Below are 24,415 nucleotides of genomic sequence, written 5' to 3'. Positions count from 1 at the left end.
CCACCTTTTCTTTAAGCAGCAATAAAGGCATGTTCAACGACACGCTGGTCTAGTCCTATTTCTTTTGGAAAGTGACTCTTGCAATAGCAATAAAGGCATGTTCAAATGCACGTTGGTCTAGTCCTATTGTTTTTGGAAAGTGATTGTTGCAATAGCAATGTGCATAATACATCAAGCTTGACAACTTCTGGATTTCCTTGAGTCATAAGTCTCCAAGTACTAGCAAAAGTCTGGTAAGAATTTGGCAAAGCATCAAGAACAATCTGCACAAGGGAACTGTCAGAATGACTTCGCTTGCAAAAATAAGTTGCTCATTGATACCCTTGACACCCGCAAGGAAAGTGTCCATATCATCTTCCTCATGCATAATCTTCGACTCCACTGCTTTACGCAGCAATGCAATTTTTGCCTCATTGCGACTTGCATAAAGACCAGCTAGAATATCCCAAGCCTGTTTTGCAAATTTCGTTGAACAAATATGACGAGTAATATTGTGTTTCACAGACCGCGCAATCAACACATGAGCTTGCGCATCTTTTACATCCCAACAAGCTTGCTCAGTCATAGGCAAAACAGCTCTAGCAGCAGCAATCCTACCACCAAAACCTGCAACATCCTTCAACATCGCCTACATCCTCAGAACCAGGACATACATCAATGCCCTGCACAATATTCCAGACACCATTTGACGCAAGGACATGCTGCATCCTATAAGCCCACACAGGGTAATTATCCCCATCCAATTTGTCCTCTATGGTAAACATCTTGAACACATTTGTGTTGTTGTCAGCCATGGCAAATGTTGCACCTGATGTGAAAACTGCCCGAAAAGAGGAAGAACTAAGCAAGAACAACACATGCTATATAGCACAAACCGTAGGAAATTATGAGAGACTTGTTATGCAAAAATCGGCACTGACAGAAATTTTGCATAAAATGACAAAATAGCCTGCATAGTACTGCATGTAGTGGAAATGGAGGCTGAAATGAGCTCACTAAAATCAGAGAAAGTGAGCAAGCATGTGTTGGAGTTGCGACTAAGCCCAAGAGGATGCAACCTACTCTGATATCGATTGTTGGAATCAGGGTTGCAACTAAACACACACATCTTGGAGAAGATAAAGGAAGCTCAAGGCACACAACAGAGAGTCTATTACTTAGTGTGCAATGAAAAGATAGATATAACCCTAGAGTGATGGGCGTATAAAAAATGCACGAGGAAAAAAACCTCCTAGTGAGTGAAAAAATGCCCCGACGGTCCTAAGTGTGTTCACACACATCACTACCACATGTATATTATGGTAACGAACAATTCACTTTCCGGTTATTGAAGTATGGGTGAGCGCAACTATGGTGATATTGTCTCACACTTGAAGTGTCTTACCACATTTATTGTTGTGGAAGGGTTAGGTGGTGATCACGCAGGGCATAACTAAGCTTGTGTTTTGGGCATGCGGAGAAATATTAGGAGGCTCAGTTCTAGTATGCCTAGCATTTGGCAACTATGCCAAAATCGGCATACGTACAAATCTCACCCCCTTCATAGCCATTAATGAGCTTGACGACCTAGCGTGGCTCTCACACAATGGTCGCTGACCTTGCCTATGAACATGTCGTCACCAGTGAAAGCCCAGAGAAACCGATAGTGTGTCCATCAGTTATTCATAGGAACGTCCACCTGCTCGTCAAACAAATAACTAGAGAGAGTGTGACCACAACTGAGTTCGTTTTGCGTACAGTGCAAGGCTTAACTTCACCTCAGTTATGAATAACAGATTATTGTTCTCCATGTGACCACGCTCTTATCAAGGTATCCCATGGTTACATTTTGCGGCTCGTGGTCTCTCATGTGCGAGGCATTGTCCCAGAAAATTTATTACATACATCCATTAGTTTGCAAAATAAATAAGATTTCTTTATTTTCTTGTAAATTTCCAAGCGGGTTTAAAAGAGGGCGATGTTCTTGCTGGATTCAGTGGTTTTTTAAGAGGAGAATCTCCTAGGATTGAGGGGAGAGAGCCTCATGACTAATTGACACCACTTCTGTCAGGTGGGATCTACGGTCCCTATTAATTGGGGGCGGCGGGATCGGTTTTGCACCGTCCGATGGCGGTTTAATCTCCAAGTGATCACCATGTGATCACAATTAAAGTGAACACCAAGTAAATTTGATGTGAACATCAAGTGATCGCCAAGTGATCCCCATGTGAATCCCAATTGACATGTGATCACCTTGTGACCCCACCCATCACCAAGTGATTACAGTGTGACCCCGACTATCCCAAAGTGATTGCAGTGTGACCCCATCCATCCCAAAGTGATCTCAGAGTGAACACCATGTGATCTCCACCCCGTCATTTTTGCTATATGATTCTATGTACACACCTCCATTTCAAGTGGCGCGCGATAGCTTAATGGGAGAGTCGTGACCTCCAGTTGTGAGTCGCAGGGGCTCAACCGATCGGAATCCTTTTATTCTTGAGAATAAATGGACGGTCCACATCGTTCGAAGATGCTGGACCGTAGATCCCACCTGACAAGGTGGCGTCAAATAGTCCCGTGGGGAGAGAGGGGAAAAATGGCGCTGTCAGATTCGTAGATAGAATTTTCAAATTTCCTGCATCCATTGAACCAGTGACGCGTGGGTGCGACCGAGCTCGTAGATTATGGCCAGATGGTGATGGTTGGGAGGAAGGAGCAGGTGATGAATACTATTAAATAAAAACCGGCCTTCTGTTGCTGGGCGCTGTGATGCCAGCATATTATGACATCAATCAATGCATTCTCATGCTTTCAATCAATGTCTACCGCCCTATGCCCACCAATGGCCACCTATATGTATATATAGATATATACATATATTCTTATATATATATATATAATGTGTTGTAACTTGTGTATTCTTATTATCTCAAGGTTAGATCCTTCAAAATACTATGCAATTTTGAATATGAGCTCTCTCATGTTTCAAATGTTTATTATGAATGCATGCATGTGTAGAGGTGTCACTTGTTATATTGTAGTGACAGTATCATACAATGTTAAGCGTCATTTGAACAGCACAACTCAAAAATCGATTGACGCCCAACTTTTTAGGCTGAGTGTAATTTGAAGCTCAATAAATGTAGACTGAGTCGTATATATTTAACCAAAATCTAAGGGAGGGAGTCAACTTTAAGGCCTGAGTAGTAGTAGTCCTAGGATTGAGGGGAGAGGGGGAAAATGGCACTGTCAGATTCGTAGATAGAATTTTCAAATTTCCTGCATCCAGTGAACCAGTGACGCGTGGGTGCGACCGAGCTCGTAGATAGAGGCCAGCAATAATCAGATGGTGGTGGTTGGGAGGAAGGAGCAGGTGATGAATACTATTAAATAAAAACCGGCCTTCTGTTGCTGGACGCTGCGATGCCAGCTTATTATGACATCAATCAATGCATTCTCATGCTTTCAGTTAGTGTCTGCCGCCCTATGCCCACCAATGGCCACCATCCCCCGGCCGCCCGGCCCTGCCCCAGCCCTCCGATTCCCCCTGGAGCCGGGCCCGGGTGGGCCGACTCCATTCAACACAGTTTGGAACCCTCGACCCTCGAGCTTTCCAGCCTCATGTTTATTATATTGCCTTCTGGGCCCTCCAAGCTCCCTGTCCACAGATCCGCAGGTAAAGGGGCAAAAAACACTTTTGCAGAATGTAAAAACAGCATTTTGATTGCTCTGCTCAATGCTCATATTTGAATTTCAAAAGATCACCCAAATCATTGGCACTGAAGAATGACTTTTATCCCTCCTTTTCAACCAGAGATGAGATTCACCAGCAACATTGGTAGGCCTATACTGCGCGCTTAATTTCAAGGCAAGGCTTGCAAGTTGCACGTTGGCTGGGCCTTTGCAATGTAATCCCAAGGCTGAGGGTTCTAGATTCATAATAAGCTGCTGCCCCCATGGGTGTATTACCAACTCCTCCATCGGGGAACTCATTCCCATGGTATATATGCACAATGGGTGTAATGTGTACAACAATGTCTGACTGTGAGGACGCGAAAGATAAAGTTTTCCCTACCACCTCCCACATAGATGGTGTAGGGAAAGGAACCCTACTGTCCGTTCCTCATAATAACTGCGACCACATAGCAACCAACGGAGGCCGGGAGCCATGGTGGAAGCAATTGGTATTACAAGGGAAAGGACACTAGAGGTAAGTGTTGCATGCAGATCAATTGTATGCCTACACACTTTCCGGCTGCTGACTTGGCAGTGAACTGAGCTGTTGCAATGGGGATTATCGCTAGGGGACCCAAATTCACTACCCTCAGCTTGTGAACCTTGATGGTTTTATTAAAAAAGGCTGTGCTCTTACCCCCCCCCCCTTTATCTGAACAGTAAGGGTAAGAGCACAGCTCCAAAGCTCTCCAGAACTAGCCTTAAACAGCATGACCACACATCACCATTATGCAAAGTCGTTGCGGACATGCTTCGGCCATTCGAACAGGCCCTATAAGCGTCTACAGAAAGGAAGCCTTTGAAAAGTTATCAGAGATTCAGATGGGGAAAAAATGCAGCAGACAGATACAACTTTGTACCCCTTTCATTAATTATGACTAGAACACATTGCTACCTTTTTGTTGTCATCCTTAATTGTTTGTGACAGGTTATCTTTCCAAAGAGACATTCACAGTGTCCATCCTTTTAAGACTTAGAGCCCATTCACATGCTGGCAAAAGCAGCGTTTTAGGTGAGGTGAGCAGTCTTGGCTGCTGCACATGAAGTGTGGGTGCTGTCCTGCAGATCCTTGTCGTTTCTGGACGATGCATGAGAGAGTAGAGACTCCAGAGAGATGGACAGCATTTTTCCAATTCTGCCGAAATTGGCAGAGTGGAGGGACAAAGGTGGCGTTTTCACAACACAATATAGGCCTGCTTACGAGCGCAAATCACTGCCACTGTGTCTGTGTGAATGTGTCTTTAACCTATGCAACCTGTTGAACAAAGGCCACAAGCCATCTATCAACAAAAGCGGCATACAGAAGCTCGCGCAAGACCACGCTCATTGCAATCCATAAGTTTGTATTGACTCTCTCTGTCAGCTTCAAAAATCTATGGCTCCTTTGGAAAGATCCTAAAGATCCTTTGGAAAGAAACCAAGTCACACCATCAACAACAACACCCCATGGGCATGATCATTGAACTTGTAGGGAGGGAAAAGGAAAGCTTTCCCAACACACTCTCTTAACCCTATTCCAATGCAAGGACATCAGCAATGCAGAGCATGATCATGAATGCATCATGTGAAACAAGTGTTCTGGACTTCCATGTGGTAGAGTTCCTGAGGAAGGGTAAAAGACTTCCGACCGATTTCTGCACAAAGTCCTCACAAATATAAATAAATAAGAGCACCATGAGAAGTTAGAAAACATGTGGCCCTTCAAAGTGGGTAAGGAGACTTGAGCCCACAACTCGGTGGTTTAAGCTTCAAGGATTTTTCTTCCCTTTTTCTTATATAAGTTGACTACATATAGCAAAATTGTGTTAAAAAAATGAGTTTAAGACTCTCATCCAGTTGGAATTGAACAACAGCCAAGCACTAAAGCCCCACTTTTATTCAGAAATTCTGAAGGAACTGAACAATGTATATTTGCACTCTTGCATCGAAAATTACAGAATGGAGCCATTCTGGCAAAACAAATGAGGTATTGAGCTCTTTACAAGAGAAATTGGAAGACAAGAAGAAGAGCCTTTCAACTACATGCTCCCAACTTTTGTGAAAAATAAGTCACATGAAGGCTTCTAGAGTAGATGCAACTGGGAATTACATTGACAGCCTTATTCTGTTCAATAGATGAGAGATGTGAAAAAATTTGGAGTCCATAATAAAAATGTATAGGAGTAGAGGGGAGGGGGGGGGGGGGGGGGGGGGGGAGGTTAGGAGTATAGATGTGGGGACAGTCTTGGAGAGGCAAAGGCTTGGAGAGGCTCTTCAAGCACCATAAGGCCATGAGCTTCCTTCAAGTTCAAGCTTTGGGTGGCAGGTGACCAATGGAAGGCTTGGATTAATCTCGCTAAACCAAGAAGAACCACACTTGAACCTAATGTAGCCCCTGGGCACCCTCTTCTCCCAGCCCCAAATGGTACAATCCTTAGGTTTCCATCGCTGAGCTCCACATTGTCACCAGTTAGAAACCGTTGCGGCCTGAACTTTTCAGGATTTTCCCACACTTCTGGATTCCTTCCTAAAGCATAGGTGTTGATCAGCACCCGAGTGTCCTTGGGTATGTAATATCCAGATACATATGTGTCCTGTAGTGAAATGTGGGGAATCAGAAACGCACCAACCGGATGTAGTCGGAATATCTCCTTCACTGTGGCCTTCAATTGTTGCAAGCTAGATAGGTCACTCTCTTCCACCAGCTTATCTGTACCCACCACTTTGTCTATCTCTGCCCTCACATTTTCCATCAGCTCCGGATGCTTCAGCAGCTCTGCCATTGTCCACTCACTCGTAATTGATGAGGTATCTGTCCCTGCTGCTACCATATCCTGAACAATTATGGCACATTGTCATCCTCAGCCAAGAATGCAACTGCACATGCAGCTGTGAAATGCCTACAATGATAGTCAGTGGATTGGAGACCTGTTGTTCAGGCTCAAAAACAAGGATGAAATCCCAGAGCAATCCTAGTTCCCAAGTAACGAAGTCCTATGGGTATCATATTTGTATCAAAACGTGCACAATGGATCACCAAACAAGATATGAATTCCCAAATTTGGGTGTGCTAACTGCAAGCCATTCAATGTGGAGACCACTAATTTCACACATTAAAGGTACAATTGATCAAACTTAGAGGCAAACATGCAGTGCATCACATGCAAGCCAGCGTTCGGAACTTCAAGTAATATGGGGTTTCCTAATGCAACATTAATGCAAATACATTTGGAACCAGGAAAGGTAATGAGAACAGAGAACTCAAAGACGCTTACAATGAGAATAGCTTTGATAGTGGTTCGCCTCAGATTTTCCTCTTCATTTTCTCCGGGTAGCGAAAGCAACTGATCCACGAAATTACTGTGGCTCTCTTCTGGCCCTGCTTCCTTCCTTCTTCGTCGATGCTCATCAACAATGGCATCATATATTTTGTCTACACGCATCATGATTTTCCGCATACTGCGCTCATGCCCGTGGAGATCAAAGGGCCTCAGAAAGGGAATGTAGTCACCAACATTGAATGCATTGATTAGTGCAAATGCAGCATAGATGAGGGCCTTATGCTCTGCCGCCTCTGCTGGACCAGAGTCGCCCGAGCCGAAGAAGCGCTTGCCAAGGATCATCCGAGTCAGGGTATTGCTTGAAAGTGCCCCAAAGGTGTCCCTCAAATTGATGGCCTGATTACTGCTGGAGCAAGCAAGAACTTCCTTCATCATGCATTTCACCTCTTCCAGCCTTCCCTGCCTGAAATATTCGATTCTTTTCGGGGTAAGGAGTTCAAATAGGCATAGGCGTCGCATCGAGCGCCAATGCGCACCATACGGCGAAAAAGCTATGTCCTGGCCACCATATGTGAAGTATTCAGAAGCAATGTTCTTTGGCCGCGACGCAAATACATGATCTTGCTTCTTAAGGAACTCCATTACAAACTTGGGATCATCTGTAACAACAGCCTTAACAACACCTAACTTCAAGTAGACGAGGGGGCCATATTTCTGTGTCAGCTTTCTCATTCCTACATGTGGGACTGAGCCTGTTTGAAGAAGGTTTCCTACGATTGGCCACGGTGGCGGCCCTGGAGGCAATCTTCCCTTGCATCCGCATTTCCTCCCTTTAGCATGAATGGTGTAAGTAGAGATGAAAACCAGTAGTAGAGCTGCAGCTAGAGGTATCTTGATGAAGTAGAGAAGCAAATCAAAGTGCAGACTCCAAGCTTGGGTAGCTTGGAGAGTGCTGTCCATCACTTGATGGATAGTCGAGTAGAGTGTAGGGAGTGTGGTGTGTGTGTGTGTGTGTGTGTGAGTGTGTGTGTGTGTGTGGAGAGAGAAAATACGAATTCAAAGAGAACGGAATGAGATGGAGCAGGGGTAATGCTCGTTGAAATTGTCAGTGATGTCCATAGCCCTCTGTGCAAGAGAGAGAGAGAGCGTGAGAGGGAGTGAGAGACCGTACCGCTGCGTACTCACTTCACTATCGCAATGAGCCAGCAGGAGAGAGGAGCAGGCTGCAGAGCTTCACCTCTCCACTGCAAGCTTCGTAACTTCACCAATCGGTCGGAGAGTCTGTGTGCATGCACGAGCGCACAGAGAGAGAGAGAGAGAGAGAGAGAGAGAGAGAGAGAGAGTAGAGTGACCCGGCATCCAAATGGAGATTCTTAGCTTGCTTCAACTGCTTTGGAATGTTGCAGTGCTAGGAGGATTACAGTCTCGACGAGTTGATCCAGTGGGTGGACGTGGTGTGTGTGTGTTGGTGAGAGAGAGAGAGAGAGAGAGAGACTCTGCATTAGTGAGGTGTGCATGTCATTCTAGAACGACACCAAGAACACAAACGAAATGTGGCAAAGGCCAGTAATCAGCGGTGGAGGGGGTAGATGCAGAAGACGCGCTGAATTAACAGTACCCCTCTCTTCGCTCACGCACACATGTGCTCTCTCTCTCTCTCTATGTATATCAGGTCTCGCACGATCCCACGCGCGCGCAGCAGCCCCCCCTGTCTGACTCCGAGGCTTCGAGCCCCCCCTCTTCCCTCGCTCTCAGAGGTGAGCGCGGCTGCATGCAAACAGTCACACATGTCACACATAAAGGGCAAGAGACTGGATGGTGGAAAGGTTACAAGGTGGGTGGCCGGCGTTAATGAGCGTTGAGTTCACAACTTCGCAGCTCGCGCTAGCCTATACACACCGCCGCTGATTTGTATCAAATTGTGCGAAGAGAGAGAGAGTGTGTAATTTGTAGAGAGAGAGAGAGAAAACAGAGAGTGGGGGAAAGGAGTGCGGTGACGTCCTAGCGGTATTAATTATATGGAGGTTGGCTGTCTTTAGACTTGAGAGAGAGAGAAGAGGAGAGAGGAGACGTGGAGTCGGGACATTAAAAAGAGAGACCATTGGTGAGAGAGATGCGTTGAAGAGGTAGAGCATGGGGTCACATGAAGAAGTCTAATGCAGACAGTGACTCAAACCCAACACAATTTTTTCGACCATAGCCTAGGCTAGAGTTGTGCAGGAAATCTTATCAAGACAAGAAGCATAGGTGGAAAAGAAAAGAGATTCAGTATGCCTCTACCTAAGAGCCGAGTCCCCCTATGCTTTAAGAGCATTAGTGAATTTAAAGGCTGGGATATGGTCCAGTTGAAGCTTGTGTAAAAAACTTTTCATAAAGTTCTATCTAAATATAACCTAGCAAAAGAAAGAATGTGGCTTCCCTAAAAGCATGGAGAAAAGAGAAGGGTGAATTCTCATTCAGTAGGTGTATTTGCAACTCCTAAATACTAGGGAAAATGACCGCATTAGTAGCTCTTTTTTTTTAAACCAAATACGCGCTTTGAATTTATAAGAGAGAAGAAAAATTACATCTGATCACCCATGGAAGGGGTAAAGAGTTAGATACATCAAGGGATAAGTCCATAAACCTAAGCAAAGTTTCATAGTGTCTAACCTTTAAAGCCTGCATCTTTACAAAAAGGGGCCTGCCATAATCCCAGGGATACAAAGGGGCCAAAACAGTTAAAGAGGTTAGTACTAATCTTCACAACCAATCTATTTCCTCCTGAAGCCTGCTGGCAAAGTTAAGGGCTTCTTCATATTTACTGGCTAGCTCTAGCACTTCATCCTTCATCTCCTGCACCCAATTATATATCACATCCAGAGTGTCATTGTCATCCAGCAAGCCCTGCAGGTCTTCATCCCTTCTTGCATAAAGCTCTAGAGAGTCTTTCAAGATTGAGACTCTATGCCTATAGATCCTCATTTGTTCAAGCTTGAGGTTGGCATCCTGCACAGAGCATCCAACAAACAACATTTTCAAACTAGTAGCTTAAAAGTTAGGAACAAATAAGAAAGAATATCTAAGCTTCCAAATAATCCACAAAAATTCTGCTCTAAATCTATTCCAAAAATCTGAAAGAAGGCTAGTTGAGTCCCCTACGAGCAGTTGTTTCCAACCCATTTGGTGGTCTAGGGTGTTGACTAATGGGGAGAGGATGGGGATGTTGGTCTGGCAGTTGAGGAACATGTGGAGGATGTCTTCTACTGCTCTTCTGCACCTAATGCATCTCCCAACACTCTGATTGACTTTTCTACTTCTGGCCTCTGTCCAAAGAGCTTTATGAAGGATGAGCCACAGCAGTACAGACTGCTTGGGCTGAATACTTATGTTCCAGATAGATTGGAACTTGAAGTTCCACTGCTTCGTGTCAAGCTACACATTCCATCTTTTGTTTAGGGTGACATGGAGGGGAGAGACCTGTTCAGCTGTGAAGTCAGGGGGGTTCTTAATAGCTATCCCCCCGTTCCACCGTATGCATTTGGCAGATGGAGTGACATCGGCTTTGAATATCCATTGATATCCTTGGGGGAACTGTTGTATCCTTGATTCCAGTAATCGAACTTCCCACGGTTGTAGCTGGCTTGTCATGATAAGTTGCTCTGAGGTGAGCTAGGAGCTGTTGGTTTTGCTCCACAAGTCCTCCCAAACTTTGAACCCTTTGTGATGAATTCTCTTGGCTGTTTTGGCATGTTGATTAGTGATTTGGGGGATTGGGTCCCTGGACCACCAGATGGATTCCTCTCTTTTGATTCCTTGGTCTTGTATGTGTTCCTGGTTAAACCCCAGCATGAGCCTCCCTCTCTCCTATGCTTGCCATACCGATTTGAGAAGGGCAGACCCTATGGGGGTTATCTCTTGAGCTCCAAAGAATACTTTGGAGCTAGCTCCAAAGTCTTTGACCTTTGATGTGAAAGCTTGCCAGGTGTTTGAGCAGAAGGCACGCCCATTCAGCTTCTGGTTGTTCCAGAGCTCTGATGATAGTCTTGATGGCTAGTTTGTCAGCCCAACCGTTGACATTTCTAACTCCAAGACCTCCCAAGTTCTTGGGCAGGATGCAGATGTCCCATTTGACTTTTGCAGCCCCCTTTTTGAAGGGGTCCACTGCCCACAAAAAGTTCCTGCAGATTTTGATGATTTCCTTTAGACAGGAATCTGGGGGCCTGCAACAGCTGAGGAAGTACAGGAGGTAGGCAGTCATATAGTGATTGATTATCATAACTCTTCCAGCAATGTTTCTTTGAAACCCTATCCATCTGTTCAGTTTCCCTCTGAATTTTTCAAGCACCCAGTCCCATCTTTGTTTCATTGTGATCCCAAACCCAAAAGCGATACTTAGGAGCCTGAACACTTGCCCCTCTAGGATAACTTTACATCCTTGTTCAGCCATCCAGTTAGGGATGAAAGAGATGAAGGCCCTAACTCCTGTTTTGGAATGGTTCACTTTGGAGCCAAATGCAGAGCAAAACCAACTCCAAATTCTGGGAGTCATTTGTGGCCTTCCCCTGGTTAGTATTGAGAAGAGGAACAACGTCTCTGGCATTCTTCTTCTTGAGACTTCTGAACATCTCTTGAGAGGGTATGTCAGTCTTCCCTGCCTACCATTCCTTGAAGAAAAGTTTGTATGTTGTATCGCCCTGTCCTCCTTTGCTCTTATTTGGCTTATGAGGGTAGAAATTTGACTCTGAATGAGCACATTTAGGGGCTGGGAGTTCTCTAATTTCCCCAGTTCTTCATACATTTTTTCTTTCTTTTTCTTCCTAGCTTGGGTTGTAAAGAATGAGGATGCAAGAGAGCTACACAAGACAAGCACAAAGCACACAGAGATGGAAAGCTTCTTCTTCTTCTTCACAGAAAAGAGAGTACAAAATGACTAAGTGCTAAAGCTGAAAAGTAGCACATATGTACATGCGGTCACTAAGTGTGAACTCGCTAGAAGCGTACTAGGCTGGCACTATATGTGTAGTCCAGCTGTAGAATCACTGGCAGAGATCCTCCGTGTCGGTCACCTAACGTGCCAGTGAGTAAATGCCGTAAGCGGCCAAGACCCGTAGTGGATGCCAGCTCAAGGTGTAGAGCTCGACATCTCAACACTCCCCCTCGAGCTCTGCATGTCGCAAAGTCCAAGCATAGTCCGGAAACATCGAAGCTTCTCAGCTCCGAGGGCCTTGGTAAAGATATCCGCTATCTGCTCCTCTGTGCTGACGTAGACCAAGTCGATGTCGCCCGCCAACACTCGCTCTCAAACGTAGTGGTAATGGACCTCTATGTGTTTGGTCCTGGCATGGAACACTGGGTTCCTAGCCAACTGCATGCTGCTGAGGTTGTCACAATGGATGAAAATCTGCTGGTCCACCTGCACTCCCAAGTCCTCAAGTAATGTGCGTAGCCAAGCTATCTCGCACGCCGCAACTGCTGCACCTCTGTACTCGGCCTTTGTGCTCGATAAAGCAACCGTAGGCTGCTTTTTGTTGCTCCAAGTAACAGCAGCATTCCCAAAAGAGAACATGAAGCCACTCATAGATCTCCTATCAACAATGCTACCTGCCCAATCTGCATCTGTACACCCATACAATGCTAATGGTGCATCTGCTGCATAGAACAATGCATAGTCAAGAGTACCTTGCACATACCTAAGTGTGCGTCGTACTCCATCCAAATGTGGCTTCCTCGGAAGCTGCATGAACTGACTCTCCAAGCCTACTGTGTAGCTCAAGTCTGGCCTCGTGATAGACAAGTAGATTAGACTACCCACAATCTTCCTGTACATGTTGACATCCTCAACAACATCACCCTTCTCTGCACTCAGCTTTGCATTCACATCCAAGGGAATAGAAATTGGCTTACAATCATCCATACCATACTTTGACAACATGTCCAAAGCATACTGTCTCTGTGATAGCCATACACCCTATGGAGTCGTGATCACCTCAATGCCAAGAAAGTAGCGCAACTCGCCTAAATCTTTCATTTCAAACTCCTGTTTGAGAAGACCCTTCACATGGTCAATCTCCAAAGCATTGTCACCAACAATAATAAGGTCATCTACATATATGGTAATGACCACAATCCCCACATCACTCTCACGTACATAGAGTGAATGATCAGCATGAGCTCTCCTAAAACCAATACTGACAAGATACTTGGCAATCCTGTCATACCATGCTCTAGAGCCCTGCTTCAAACCATACAAAGCTTTGAGAAGTCTGCATACATAATCTGGGTAACCTGGATCGACATAACCAGGTGGTTGATCCATATACACTTCCTCTTGCAACTCACCATTCAAGAAGGCATTCTTTACATCCATTTGATGCATAATCCATCCTCTAGATGCAGCCACTGCTATGACAGCTCTCACAGTCGTCATCTTTGCCACTGGAGCAAAGGTCTCCTCATAGTCTACGCCATACGTCTGTGCATAACCCTTTGCGACCAGCCTTGCCTTGTGACGCTCAATGTTACCATCAGCCTTATGCTTGGTTTTATACACCCATTTACAGCCAATAGCTTTCTTGCCACTTGGCAATGGCACCAACTCCCATGTGTCGTTTGCTTCCAATGCAGCCATCTCTTCATTCATTGCATCATCCCAATGCACATTTCCAACTGCATCCTCAAAACATGTGGGCTCCACATCCTGTATCACCTTAGCCATGTAGGCTTGGTGATGCGCTAGATACCCATCATAAGTCAATTTTTGAACTGGATTTCTGACTCTATTAGATTTGCGCGGTCCTGGGTCACTCCTTTGCCCTCTATCATCTTCTTGTACTTTCCTTACACCAGGTGTCCTGACAGCCGGAATTCCAAATTTCTCATCAAGACTTTGTTCAAAACCATCTGAATCCATGTCTACATGTGAAAAACCTGATGATGCATCAGCCATAAAGGGAGGTTCATCAACCTTTTCCTTTCCTTTTCGTGATACATTCCCTGTACCTGTTGGTGGAGTAACCTGCGTACGTAGTCTACCATTCCATGGTTTCTCAACAGAGCCACGAGAAGAGGACTCTTGTGGTCCACTCAAAACCTGTGACTGTGGCCTCACATTTTGTACAACCACATCATCTTTTACATCAGACCCAATAGTGCCATGTGCATTACTGTACCAGCTGCTCATCTCATCAAAGACTACATCTCTGCTCACTCGTAATTCTCGTGTAGTAGGATTGTAGCACCTGTACCCCTTTTGTTCAAGGGAATATCCCACAAGAATACATTTCTCTGCTTTAGGATCCAATTTCCTACGCAACTCATCTGGTACATGCACGTAAGCTATGCAGCCAAACACTTTCAAGTGTGCCAAATCAGTCTTTGTACCTATAAACTTTTCCTCAGGTGTTACATCATGCACCGCAGCTGTAGGTGTCCTGTTCATAATGTACACAACTGTATTTACGGCTTCAACCCAGAAATGATGAGGCATGTTCTTCTCATTCATCAATGCACGTGCAACCTCTGCAATGTGTCTGTTTTTCCTTTCTGCGACCCCATTCTGTTGTGGAGTATATCTGCATGTAAACTGCCTGTGTATACCATGCATTCGCAGAAAATCTGAAAAATCATTGGAGAAGTACTCTCCCCCTCCATCTAACCTCAATGTCTTGATTTGCATATCTGTCTCCTTCTCAATCATGACTTTGAAGTCTTGAAAGTGACCAAACACTTCACTTTTGTTATGCATGAAGTAGACCCATACTTTCCTTGTATTGTCATCAATAAAAGAGACATAATACCTGCAACCATGTATACTTGCAGTATCGGTTGGACCCCAAACATCTGTGTGCACCACCTCAAGTGGCTTTTTACATACATTGCGCTCATGTGGAAATGAGCCCTTTGACTGTTTTCCGAACTGGCATGCTGCACACACTTTATGCATACCATCCACCTTGAATTTGGGCAAACCTTTTACAATCTGTTTTGATTGCATGCTGCGCAATCTCTGCTCATTGACATAGCCAATGCATTTGTGCCAAATGTCAACATCAGCCACAACACCTGTGCCCTGTGCAAATAATGCAGCTTTTACCTCAGGCATGTCTACATTCAGCGTAAACATTCTGCCCACACATTTGCCCTCTGTGATCAGCTTACAGCCATTCTGGAAATCTTCTACATAACAGCCATTTGGATTGAAGCGAACCTGCAAACCCTGCTCAACCATTTGTCCAACAAAAACAAGATTCTTTGTAATGTTTGGGACATGAAGTACATCTGCTAAGTACTTTGATTTCCCACTCTTCATATTTAGAGGTATGTCCCCTACATGAGCAATGGGGTGAGCTGTGTCATCTCCTGTCTGCACATAGCCTGACACATCTGGTTTGCGCATATCTCTAAACCACTCTCCACTAGACGTCATGTGATTAGAGGCACCTGAATCCACATACCAAACATCATCTTGGGTGGAATTCTCTGCAGTCATTGTATTCATTACATGCTGCATAACAAACATGCGCTCGTTTTTGGTGTCATCTGCATCTCTGATAGTAGATGCATAGTTGCCCTGTTCTCTCTTTACACTTGCTTTTCCCTTTGGACAGTCACGTGACATGTGACCTCTTTCACCACAAGTCCAACATTCTCTGCTATCTGGAGTATGTTGCTGCCTGCTTGATCCTGCACCACGACCTCTTTGACTCCCCCTGCCTTGAGACTAGTTTCCCCTGCCGCCTGTATTGTTTTGATTTGATTGACCTTCCAGAAATTGGCCCTTGCAACCCCTTGGGCCTCGACCACGACCTCTACCTCTACCTCTATTGGAGTTAGAATAGAAGGCATGTTCAGAATTATTTCTGCCATGAGAAGAAGATGTGTCAAGGTTCTTCTCCTCAAGAATAAGCATAGAAATCAAATCTTGGAACACGGGGATGTTGTCTCTTGTATTCATGGAAGACCTAAAATGTACATACTCATCTCCTAGACCATCCAAGCATGCACGGACAATGTCATCGTCTTCCACTGAGACTTTAATAGATCCAAGAGCCTCAATGATACTCTTGATCTTCAAGGCATAATCATTGATTGAGAGGTTGTTCCTCTTAACCTGATTTAGCTCCGACTTTAGTTGAAGCTTCCTAGCCTTGGTGTTCACCTCGAACACTGTGCCTAAGTTTCTCCAGGCAATGGCGGGGGTTTCAGCATCCTGTAGATAGCCCATCATGCCATCTGTGATGCTCATAGAAAGCCAATACATCACTTTGCTCTGGCCTTGTTGCCAGTCCCTCAAAGCTTTCCTTTGTTCTGCTGTAGCATTTGCCTCGGGAATCTCTGGTTCCTTTTCATTGTCTCCTTCTACATAGTCCCAATAACCTTTTCCTTTTAGGAAATTTGTTATTCTGAACTTCCATGCAGGGTAGTTATTTTTCTCAAGCTTCTCAGTAACAATCTGACTGAAACCGTCAGACATCTTGAAGCACTAAGACAAAATAGCTGCAATCTGCAAAAACCTGCAAATCTGCTGAATCTGCTATCATGGTACCTGTAACGCTTCCTACACTCAACGAGTGTCCACAATCAAGCGTACATACAACCACTGTACTTGTACAGTAAATCTCTGTGTACTGCACTTTGGAGACCTGTTCAGAAATTTGTACGAAAAACCCCTAAAAAAAATTTCGCTACGCGAGACGCCTTCGACATCTGGTCGTGGATTGCGAACGAAGGGATTGTGATGCTCTTGCTCTCTTAGCCTCTCTTGCCTACACCAGGCTCTGATACCATGTAAAGAATGAGGATGCAAGAGAGCTACACAAGACAAGCACAAAGCACACAGAGATGGAAAGCTTCTTCTTCTTCTTCACAGAAAAGAGAGTACAAAATGACTAAGTGCTAAAGCTGAAAAGTAGCACATATGTACATGCGGTCACTAAGTGTGAACTCGCTAGAAGCGTACTAGGCTGGCACTATATGTGTAGTCCAGCTGTAGAATCACTGGCAGAGATCCTCCGTGTTGGTCACCTAACGTGCCAGTGAGTAAATGCCGTAAGCGGCCAAGACCCGTAGTGGATGCCAGCTCAAGGTGTAGAGCTCGACATCTCAACATGGGTGACTTCTTTTCTGGTGGTAATCAGGAACTGTTGTGAATCTTTAACTGCCTTGCTCCAGCTCTTGGCAGGGGTAGACGTACTGGAAAATGCTCTGGACCAGATTTTTGATATTCTTGCCTGGACATTAGGGAGAGTGAAGAGTTGAGGATAGGTGTGGAACCAATTGTTCCTGATGTTGTATGCTTTGTCATCATAGGTGATCAAAAGGGGGTAGTGATCTGACGCGTAGGTAGTGTACTTGGGTTTTGCCTTGACCCAGTTAAACAGGTTGGCTATTGCCAACGAGAAATAGCACATGTCCAACCTAGCTTTTCTTGCAAGAACCCCCTTGCTGTAGTTCTGACAGATGAAGCATCCCTCTGTACCTGCATCCCAGAGGTCGTGCTTGCCTTTGCAAGCTTCCCATTTGTCTTTCTCTTTGCCTTGGAGAGTCTGCTCACTTCTGAGAAACCTGTCCTCCAACGTCTCTACCATGTTAAATTCCCCAACTAGGATAATTGGTCCTTGAATGGTAGAGATTTCCTCCCATATCTGGGCCTTGTTAGAGGTAGTCTCTCCAGCATAAACAAATATTAATTCGCAATTGAAAGGGGAAGGGAGGGAAACAGAACACCAAAATTGTTGACTTCTATGGGAGGAAACACCGTCAATTGTCTGCTTCTTGATTCCTATAGTTGTACCCCCAATCCCTCTTGAGTGGGAAGAGGTGAACATCTCCACTCAGAGTGGACTTCTTTCAATCTTCTGAGGAGAAATTCTTCTTCTACTTTGATCTCTTGCAGTGCACAGACATCCACAACTTGAACTTTGAGCCAGTTGTTGATCTTTTCTATTTTGGTGGGGTCAATAGTCCCCTTTATGTTCCAAGAGGCAATTTTCATCTATTGGTTTTTTTTTTCTCTTTACTCTGCAGGACCCTGGTGGGAGTCCTGGCGACTGCTTCATGAGCTCTTTTGTTTGCCTTCTGAATTTCCATCGGCGCAGGGAGGATGTTGGCATTTTCTTCTTCAAGAGTGCTTGTGACTCTTGGTTGAGGTTGTTGGAATTAGGGTTGCAGAGAAACACACACAGCTTGGAGAAGATGAAGGAAGCTCAAGGCACACAATAGAGAGTGTGTTACTTAGTGTGCAATGGAAAGATAGATAGCCCTAGAGTGATGGGCGTATATACAATGCATGGGGGGAAAAACCTCCTAAAGAGGGAAAAAATGCCCCGGCGGTCCTAGTGTGTTCACACACATCACTACCACATGTATATGGTAACAAATCCCCCCTAGAGTGATGCGGTGAACGAGAGCTAGCACATGAGTAAAGGGAAGTGCCATGCCCTGAGGACAGGATCAGTCCATAAAGGGGAGTAAGCCCAAAGCTTTGCGGAAAGCTTCAAGCTTCTCACGAGACAATGCCTTTGTGAAAAGATCTGCAAGGTTGTCCTGTGTTGGCACATAAGCCAAGCTGATCTCTCCTGCTGAGAGCCTCTCCCTGACATAGTGGTAATGCACCTCAATGTGCATTGTGCGAGCATGAAAAACTGGGTTCCTCGCAACTGCCAATGCGCTCTGACTGTCAGTGTAGATAGTGTTGGCAGTGTCCTGTCCAACACCCAAATCAGCCATAAGGCATCTGAGCCACACACACTCAACCGTAGCTGTGAAGACTGCCCTGTACTCAGCCTCACAACTCGAAGTGGCCACAGTAGGTTGCTTCTTGCTCAACCATGATATACATGAACTGCCAAGCATGAAACAAAAACCACTTGTGGACACTCGCGTGTCAAAACAACCAGCCCAATCTGAGTCCAAAAAAGCATGTAAGTTTGGCGGCAATGATCCCCCCTTGGGATAAAACAAGCCAAGATGTAAAGTGCCACTCAGGTAGTGGAAAATACTCTTGACAGCCTGCCAATGCTTAGACCCTGGGCTATGCATAAATCTGCTGACCTGTGAGACTGCAAACTGAATATCCGGCCTCGTGTTGCATATATAAATGAGGCAGCCAACAGCATTTTGGTAAAGAGTGACATCAGCAGGATCACCAGCATCATGTAGACTCAACTTCAAACCTGTTTCCATGGGAGTGGCAATAGGTTTGCAATCCTCAAGTCCAAACTTACATAGCAATGTCTCTATGTAACTTTTCTGACACAAGGCAATACCACCATCACACTGCTTAAACTGTGTACCCAAATAATGATGCAACAGCCCCAAATCTTTCATCTTGAAAGTAGCATTCAAATCAGCCTTAAATTCAGCAATATGTCTCTCATTTGGTCCAGTGATCAGCAAATCATCAACATAAAGAACCACGATGAGAAATACACCACCCTCACGCTTTACATACAATGTGCTTTCTGTTGGACTGTTACGAAAGCCTTGTTTGACCAAATGAGTGTCAGTTTTCTCATACCAAGCACGAGGAGATTGCTTCAACCCATACAAAGCCTTGTTACATTTGCACACTTTTTCCTCTTGTCCTTTTATGACAAAACCGCGAGGCTGCATTACATAAATTTCCTCAAATATGTCACCATTCAAAAAAGTGGTAACAATGTCTGATTGATGTACATCCCAACCAAAATGAGCTGCCAATGCACATAGAAAACGCACAATAGTCATACGACAAGTGGGAGCAAAAGTCTCTTCATAATCTATGCCTTTTTGTTGTGCATAACCCTTTGCAACAAGTCGAGCCTTATGGCAATCGATCTCACCATCCGGCTTGCGTTTCAACTTGTAAACCCACTTCGTACCAATGGCCTTTTTGCCAGGAGGCAAATCACATAAATTCCATGTGTCATTCTCTATAAGTGCATCATATTCTGATTGCATGGCAGCCATCCAATTTTCTGAATTCTGTGCTTCATCAAAAGATAGAGGCTCCTCAACATCATGTAAACTAGACACAGCCAAAGCATAACAATCTGATGAATAAGATGCATGGTGAGAGCCTGAACGAGTACGACTAGACAAAGGTGCATCCAATTTACTGTCACGCAAAGTGTGCACTAGCCATTTTGGCATACCTCTAGCCTGCTCATTTTCAGCCCTTTCCTCGTCAAGTACATCATGTACATCTGCATCAGTAATACGCTGATCTAGAACATTTTCAAAAACCCCCATAGGCTGTACATTTGCCTCATTGGAACTTACATTCGTATTTCCACCACTGAAAAGAGACAACAAAGTGTCATAAATGTCCTGTGAGCTGACATTACTGTCTCTAGTACATGACAGCAAGGGCTGAACAGAATCTTCCACAAACACTACATCCCGTGAAACCAGAATACGTTTTGTTTGCGGATGATACAACCTGTAACCTTTGCTTTCAGCACTATAACCAACAAAAATACATTTGACAGCCTTATCATCCAATTTTCTACGCTGCACTTGTGGCACCAAAGCATATGCCAAACAGCCAAAAACACGCATATGCTCAATAGAAGGCTTTCTATCATGCCATGCTTCATATGGAGTAATAGACTGCAAAGGTTTCGTAGGACACCTGTTAAGTACATAAGTGGCACACATAATGGCCTCAAGCCAAAAAGAATGCAGCAAAGCTTGACTTTTGACCATACATCGTGCCATTTCTGTCAGTGACCTGTTTTTCCTCTCAGCAACACCATTTTGTTGAGGTGTATAAGGCACTGTACATTGGTGTTTTATCCCACGACTAGCCAGAAACGCATTAAATTCATGAGACATATACTCCCCCCCTTGATTAGAGCGGAGGGTGCCCATAGTACATTTCGAGACATTTTCAGCCATAGCCAGAAATTGTTTGAAGCACATAAAAACTTCGGACTTCGCTTTAAGCGGAAATACCCATGCATGCCTGGAGTAATCATCAATGAAAGTCACGAAGTACAGGTAATTGCCCAAGGACGGAGTTTGCATGGGCCCACAAACATCACTATGCACAAGCTGCAACCTGCATGTGGCCCGAACTGAACCATCCTTTGGAAACTTAGAACGCTGCATCTTACCCAAAATACAACCTTCACAAACATGTTTGAAAGGTGCTTCAAGAGGCGGCAAAGAAGCAACCATATCAAATTTCTGCAAACGTAGCAAACTGACAAAATTCAGATGACCAAAACGTGCATGCCAAAGTTTTGCATCTGAAATAGCCCTTGAATCTGCAACAGCATTTGCAAAATTTTGTCCACACTTGTCATACAAAGTGAGCTTATACAGCCCATGGCACAAAAGGCCAGATGCAACAATTTCATCACCAAAACTGAGATCATGAACTGTACATCTGTCATCCACAAATTTGACTACAAGTCCAAGTCTAGCAAGTGCGGATACAGACAAGAGATTCTTCTCGATCCCAGGTACATAAAGTGCATCAACAAGTGTGAAGGAACTGCCATTAGCAGCAGTGAGCACAATCTTTCCAACTCCCTGAACTGGATAAGAGGCGTTGTTGGCACAAGTGACTGAATTCCCATGAGGGACAGACTCGAGAGAGGTAAACAATTCACGATGTGAGGTAATGTGCTTTGTAGAACCACTGTCGAAATACCACACATGTGAATCTGCAGCAACTGACAAGCATGCATCATGGACAGCAGGATTGTAAGTGCACTCTACGCTAAAAGCCCATTCTGCATCAACATCAGCAACACAATCTCCTTTCACAGAAGACTCAACAATGGCTGCATTTGTAGTGGAACCAGCATTTGCAGTGGAACCACCCTCTTTCTTCTTAGCCTCTTTGGCCTTCAACTTAGGACACGACTTGATCAAGTGATCATTGGATTTACAATAATGGCAACACATCTTCTTTTTGCCCTTATCACCAAAATTACCAGACGAAGTACTGCCAGCAGAAGCATTAGGAACATAATTTTTGCCACTCGCAGCAAAACCATAAGAAGTGGCTGCATTACTGTTACCACCCTTTCTTTGAGAAGCAATAAAAGCCTGTTCAATTGCACGCTGCCTAGTCCTGTTTTTTCTGGAAAGTGACTCTTGCAATAGCAATGTGCATAATGCATCAAACTTGACAACTTCAGGATTTCCTTGGGTCATAAGTCTCCAAGTACTAGCAAAATTATGGTAGGAATCTGGTAAGGCATCAAGAACTGTCTGCACAAGGGAACTGTCTGAAATGACTTCACCTGTAGAAATAAGCTGCTCATTGATATCCTTGACACTAGCAAGGAAAGTTTCCATATCATCTTCCTCATGCATAATCTTCGACTCCAGCTCTTTACGCAGCAAAGCAATTTTAGCCTCATTGCGGCTTGCATAAAGACCTGCTAGAATATCCCAAGCCTGTTTTGCAGATTTTGCTGAACGGATGTGAGGAACAATGGTGCGCTTCACAGACAACGCAATCAATGCATGAGCCTGCGCATCCTTAACATCCCAACGAGCTTGTTCTGCCGTAGGCAAAACAACTCTAACAGCTGCAATCCTTGCAGCAAGACCTGCAACATCCTCAACATCGCCTACATCCTCAGAACCAGGACGTACATCAATGCCTTGCACAATGTTCCAAACACCCTTTGACACAAGAACATGTTGCATCATATAAGCCCACATAGGGTAGTTGTCCCCATCCAACCTGTCCTCAACAACAAACATCTTGAACACATCTGTGTTGTTGTTGTCAGCCATGGTAAATGTTGCACCTGATGTGAAAACTGCCCGAAAATAGGAGAAACGGAGCGGGAATAACCTGTGCTATATAGCACAAACCGTAGAAGACTATAAGGCACCTGTTATGCAGAAAACGGCACTAACAGAAATTTTGCACAAAATGACGAAATAGCCTGTGCAAGTACTGCCTGTAGTGGAAACGGAGGCCGAAATGAGCCCAAATCAAAATTCTAAGCAGACCTAGCTCTTTGAGCTATCCCAAAATTTTTGTTGACCTGCGAACGCTCGCCAAAGCTCACTGAAATCAGAGAAAGTGAGCAGGTGTGTGCTAGAGCAGCTGGCGACTAAGCCCGGGAGAATGTGACCTGCTCTGATACCAATTGTTGGAATTAAGGTTGCAGAGAAACACACACATCTTGGAGAAGACGAAGGAAGCTCAAGGCACACAATAGAGAGTGTGTTACTTAGTGTGCAATGGAAAGATAGATAGCCCTAGAGTGATGGGCGTATATACAATGCACGGGGGAAAAAACCTCCTAAAGAGGGAAAAAATGCCCCGGCGGTCCTAGTGTGTTCACACACATCACTACCACATGTATATGGTAACAGAGGTCCATAACTTTATTCATGACTTGAATTTGCATGTGGCATTCTTCCTCTCTTGTACCCTCTAGCTTATCCTCTGGAGTGTCTCCTATGTCCTCAGTCTTGGCTTCTGACTCGGATTCAGGGACATCGGATTCTATCCAGTTAGGGATTTCAACCAATAGAGAAAATCTGTTCTGATTCCTCTCCTTGGATCTGTTGGTTTCTCTTTTAGTGACTCTCCCATTCTTGCTCGGGGGGGGGCAGTGGGGGGTGCTGGGGTAGCTTCAGATTTCTGATTGGGAGTTTTTGGGGGTTCCTCATTGTTGAAGGAGGGAGTTGGGTTGCTGGGGGTTACAGGTGGTGGAACTTTAGATGGGTAATTTCTTACAAAGTGGCTAGCTCCCCTGCAATTGAAGCAGGCATTAGGCAAGTATTTGTAGACTACATGCTATTCCATGCAATCACCCTCGTCAGTGGTATTACCATTGAATCAGGAAGAAGCGGCTTTGAGAGGTCCATCTCTATAAGCATCTGAGGGTGCCATGAGGGGTTGAAGTCTCTCTGGGGATTTCCTCCTAAGAATTTTCCTAGATGCCCTCCTATCTTCCTGAGATGGTGGTGGAAATGCAATGGGAGGGTGGGTAGTTCAACCCAAACCGGGTAGTTTTCAAGGGCCGATTTGTTTGGGTTGAAATTTCGAGACCATCTGAAAAGGCACAGTGGTGAGGCTCTGAATACCCAATGTCCCGAGATTAGGATTTCGAAAGCCATTTTTGGTGTTTTGAACATGAATAGATAGTGGTTCTTGGGCAGGGCTTGGATGCTCTCTACCTCGCACCCTTTGCTGCCCCATTGATTCTTGACCCAAGCCCTCAAAACTTCAACTAGTGGACGTGGGCCCGCCACCAGGCCTATGAGGGGCCTTGTTTTCAAGATCCTTTTCTATTTTCTTGACTTGGGAGGCGGGCAGAATGACCAACGGCTTACCTCGAGGATTAACTCTCGTGTTGACAGCATCCACTCCAGGGCAGTGTGGTGGAGAACGCTCAAGGTACCATCGGGGGAGGACCAAGGGGGGACCTCATGAGGAGGGCCAGGATCCGGGCTTGCTGGCACTGCGGGAGGGTCCTTTGGAAAGGCATCTCTGC

General features: G+C 44.9%; 1 protein-coding gene across 1 annotated transcript; it reads right to left on the bottom strand.

Annotated features, from left to right (window-relative positions):
• Positions 1–5,573: 5,573 nt before the first annotated feature.
• On the bottom strand, positions 5,574–8,840 carry LOC147465365 (cytochrome P450 703A2-like). The gene is made up of 2 exons (XM_086519675.1): positions 6,972–8,840; positions 5,574–6,530 (listed from the first exon to the last, which is right to left on the bottom strand). Exons 1-2 carry the CDS (start codon positions 7,935–7,937, stop codon positions 5,916–5,918), a joined length of 1,581 nt encoding a protein of 526 aa, XP_086375801.1. The 5' UTR covers positions 7,938–8,840; the 3' UTR covers positions 5,574–5,915.
• Between the last annotated feature and the right edge of the window lie 15,575 nt (positions 8,841–24,415).

The sequence above is a fragment of the Adiantum capillus-veneris genome, chromosome 1 (assembly GCF_014529385.1).
Source record: "Adiantum capillus-veneris isolate H3 chromosome 1, ASM1452938v2, whole genome shotgun sequence".
Lineage (NCBI taxonomy): Eukaryota > Viridiplantae > Streptophyta > Polypodiopsida > Polypodiales > Pteridaceae > Adiantum > Adiantum capillus-veneris.
This window is presented reverse-complemented; position numbering and strand designations above follow the sequence as displayed.

Coding starts and splice junctions, on each gene's coding strand:
- LOC147465365 (XM_086519675.1), bottom strand. CDS start 7,937: ATGGACAGCACTCTCCAAGCTACCCAAGCTTGGAGTCTGCACTTTGAT. Junction 6,531..6,971: donor CTATCAAAGCTATTCTCATT/GTAAGCGTCTTT, acceptor ATAATTGTTCAG/GATATGGTAGCAGCAGGGAC.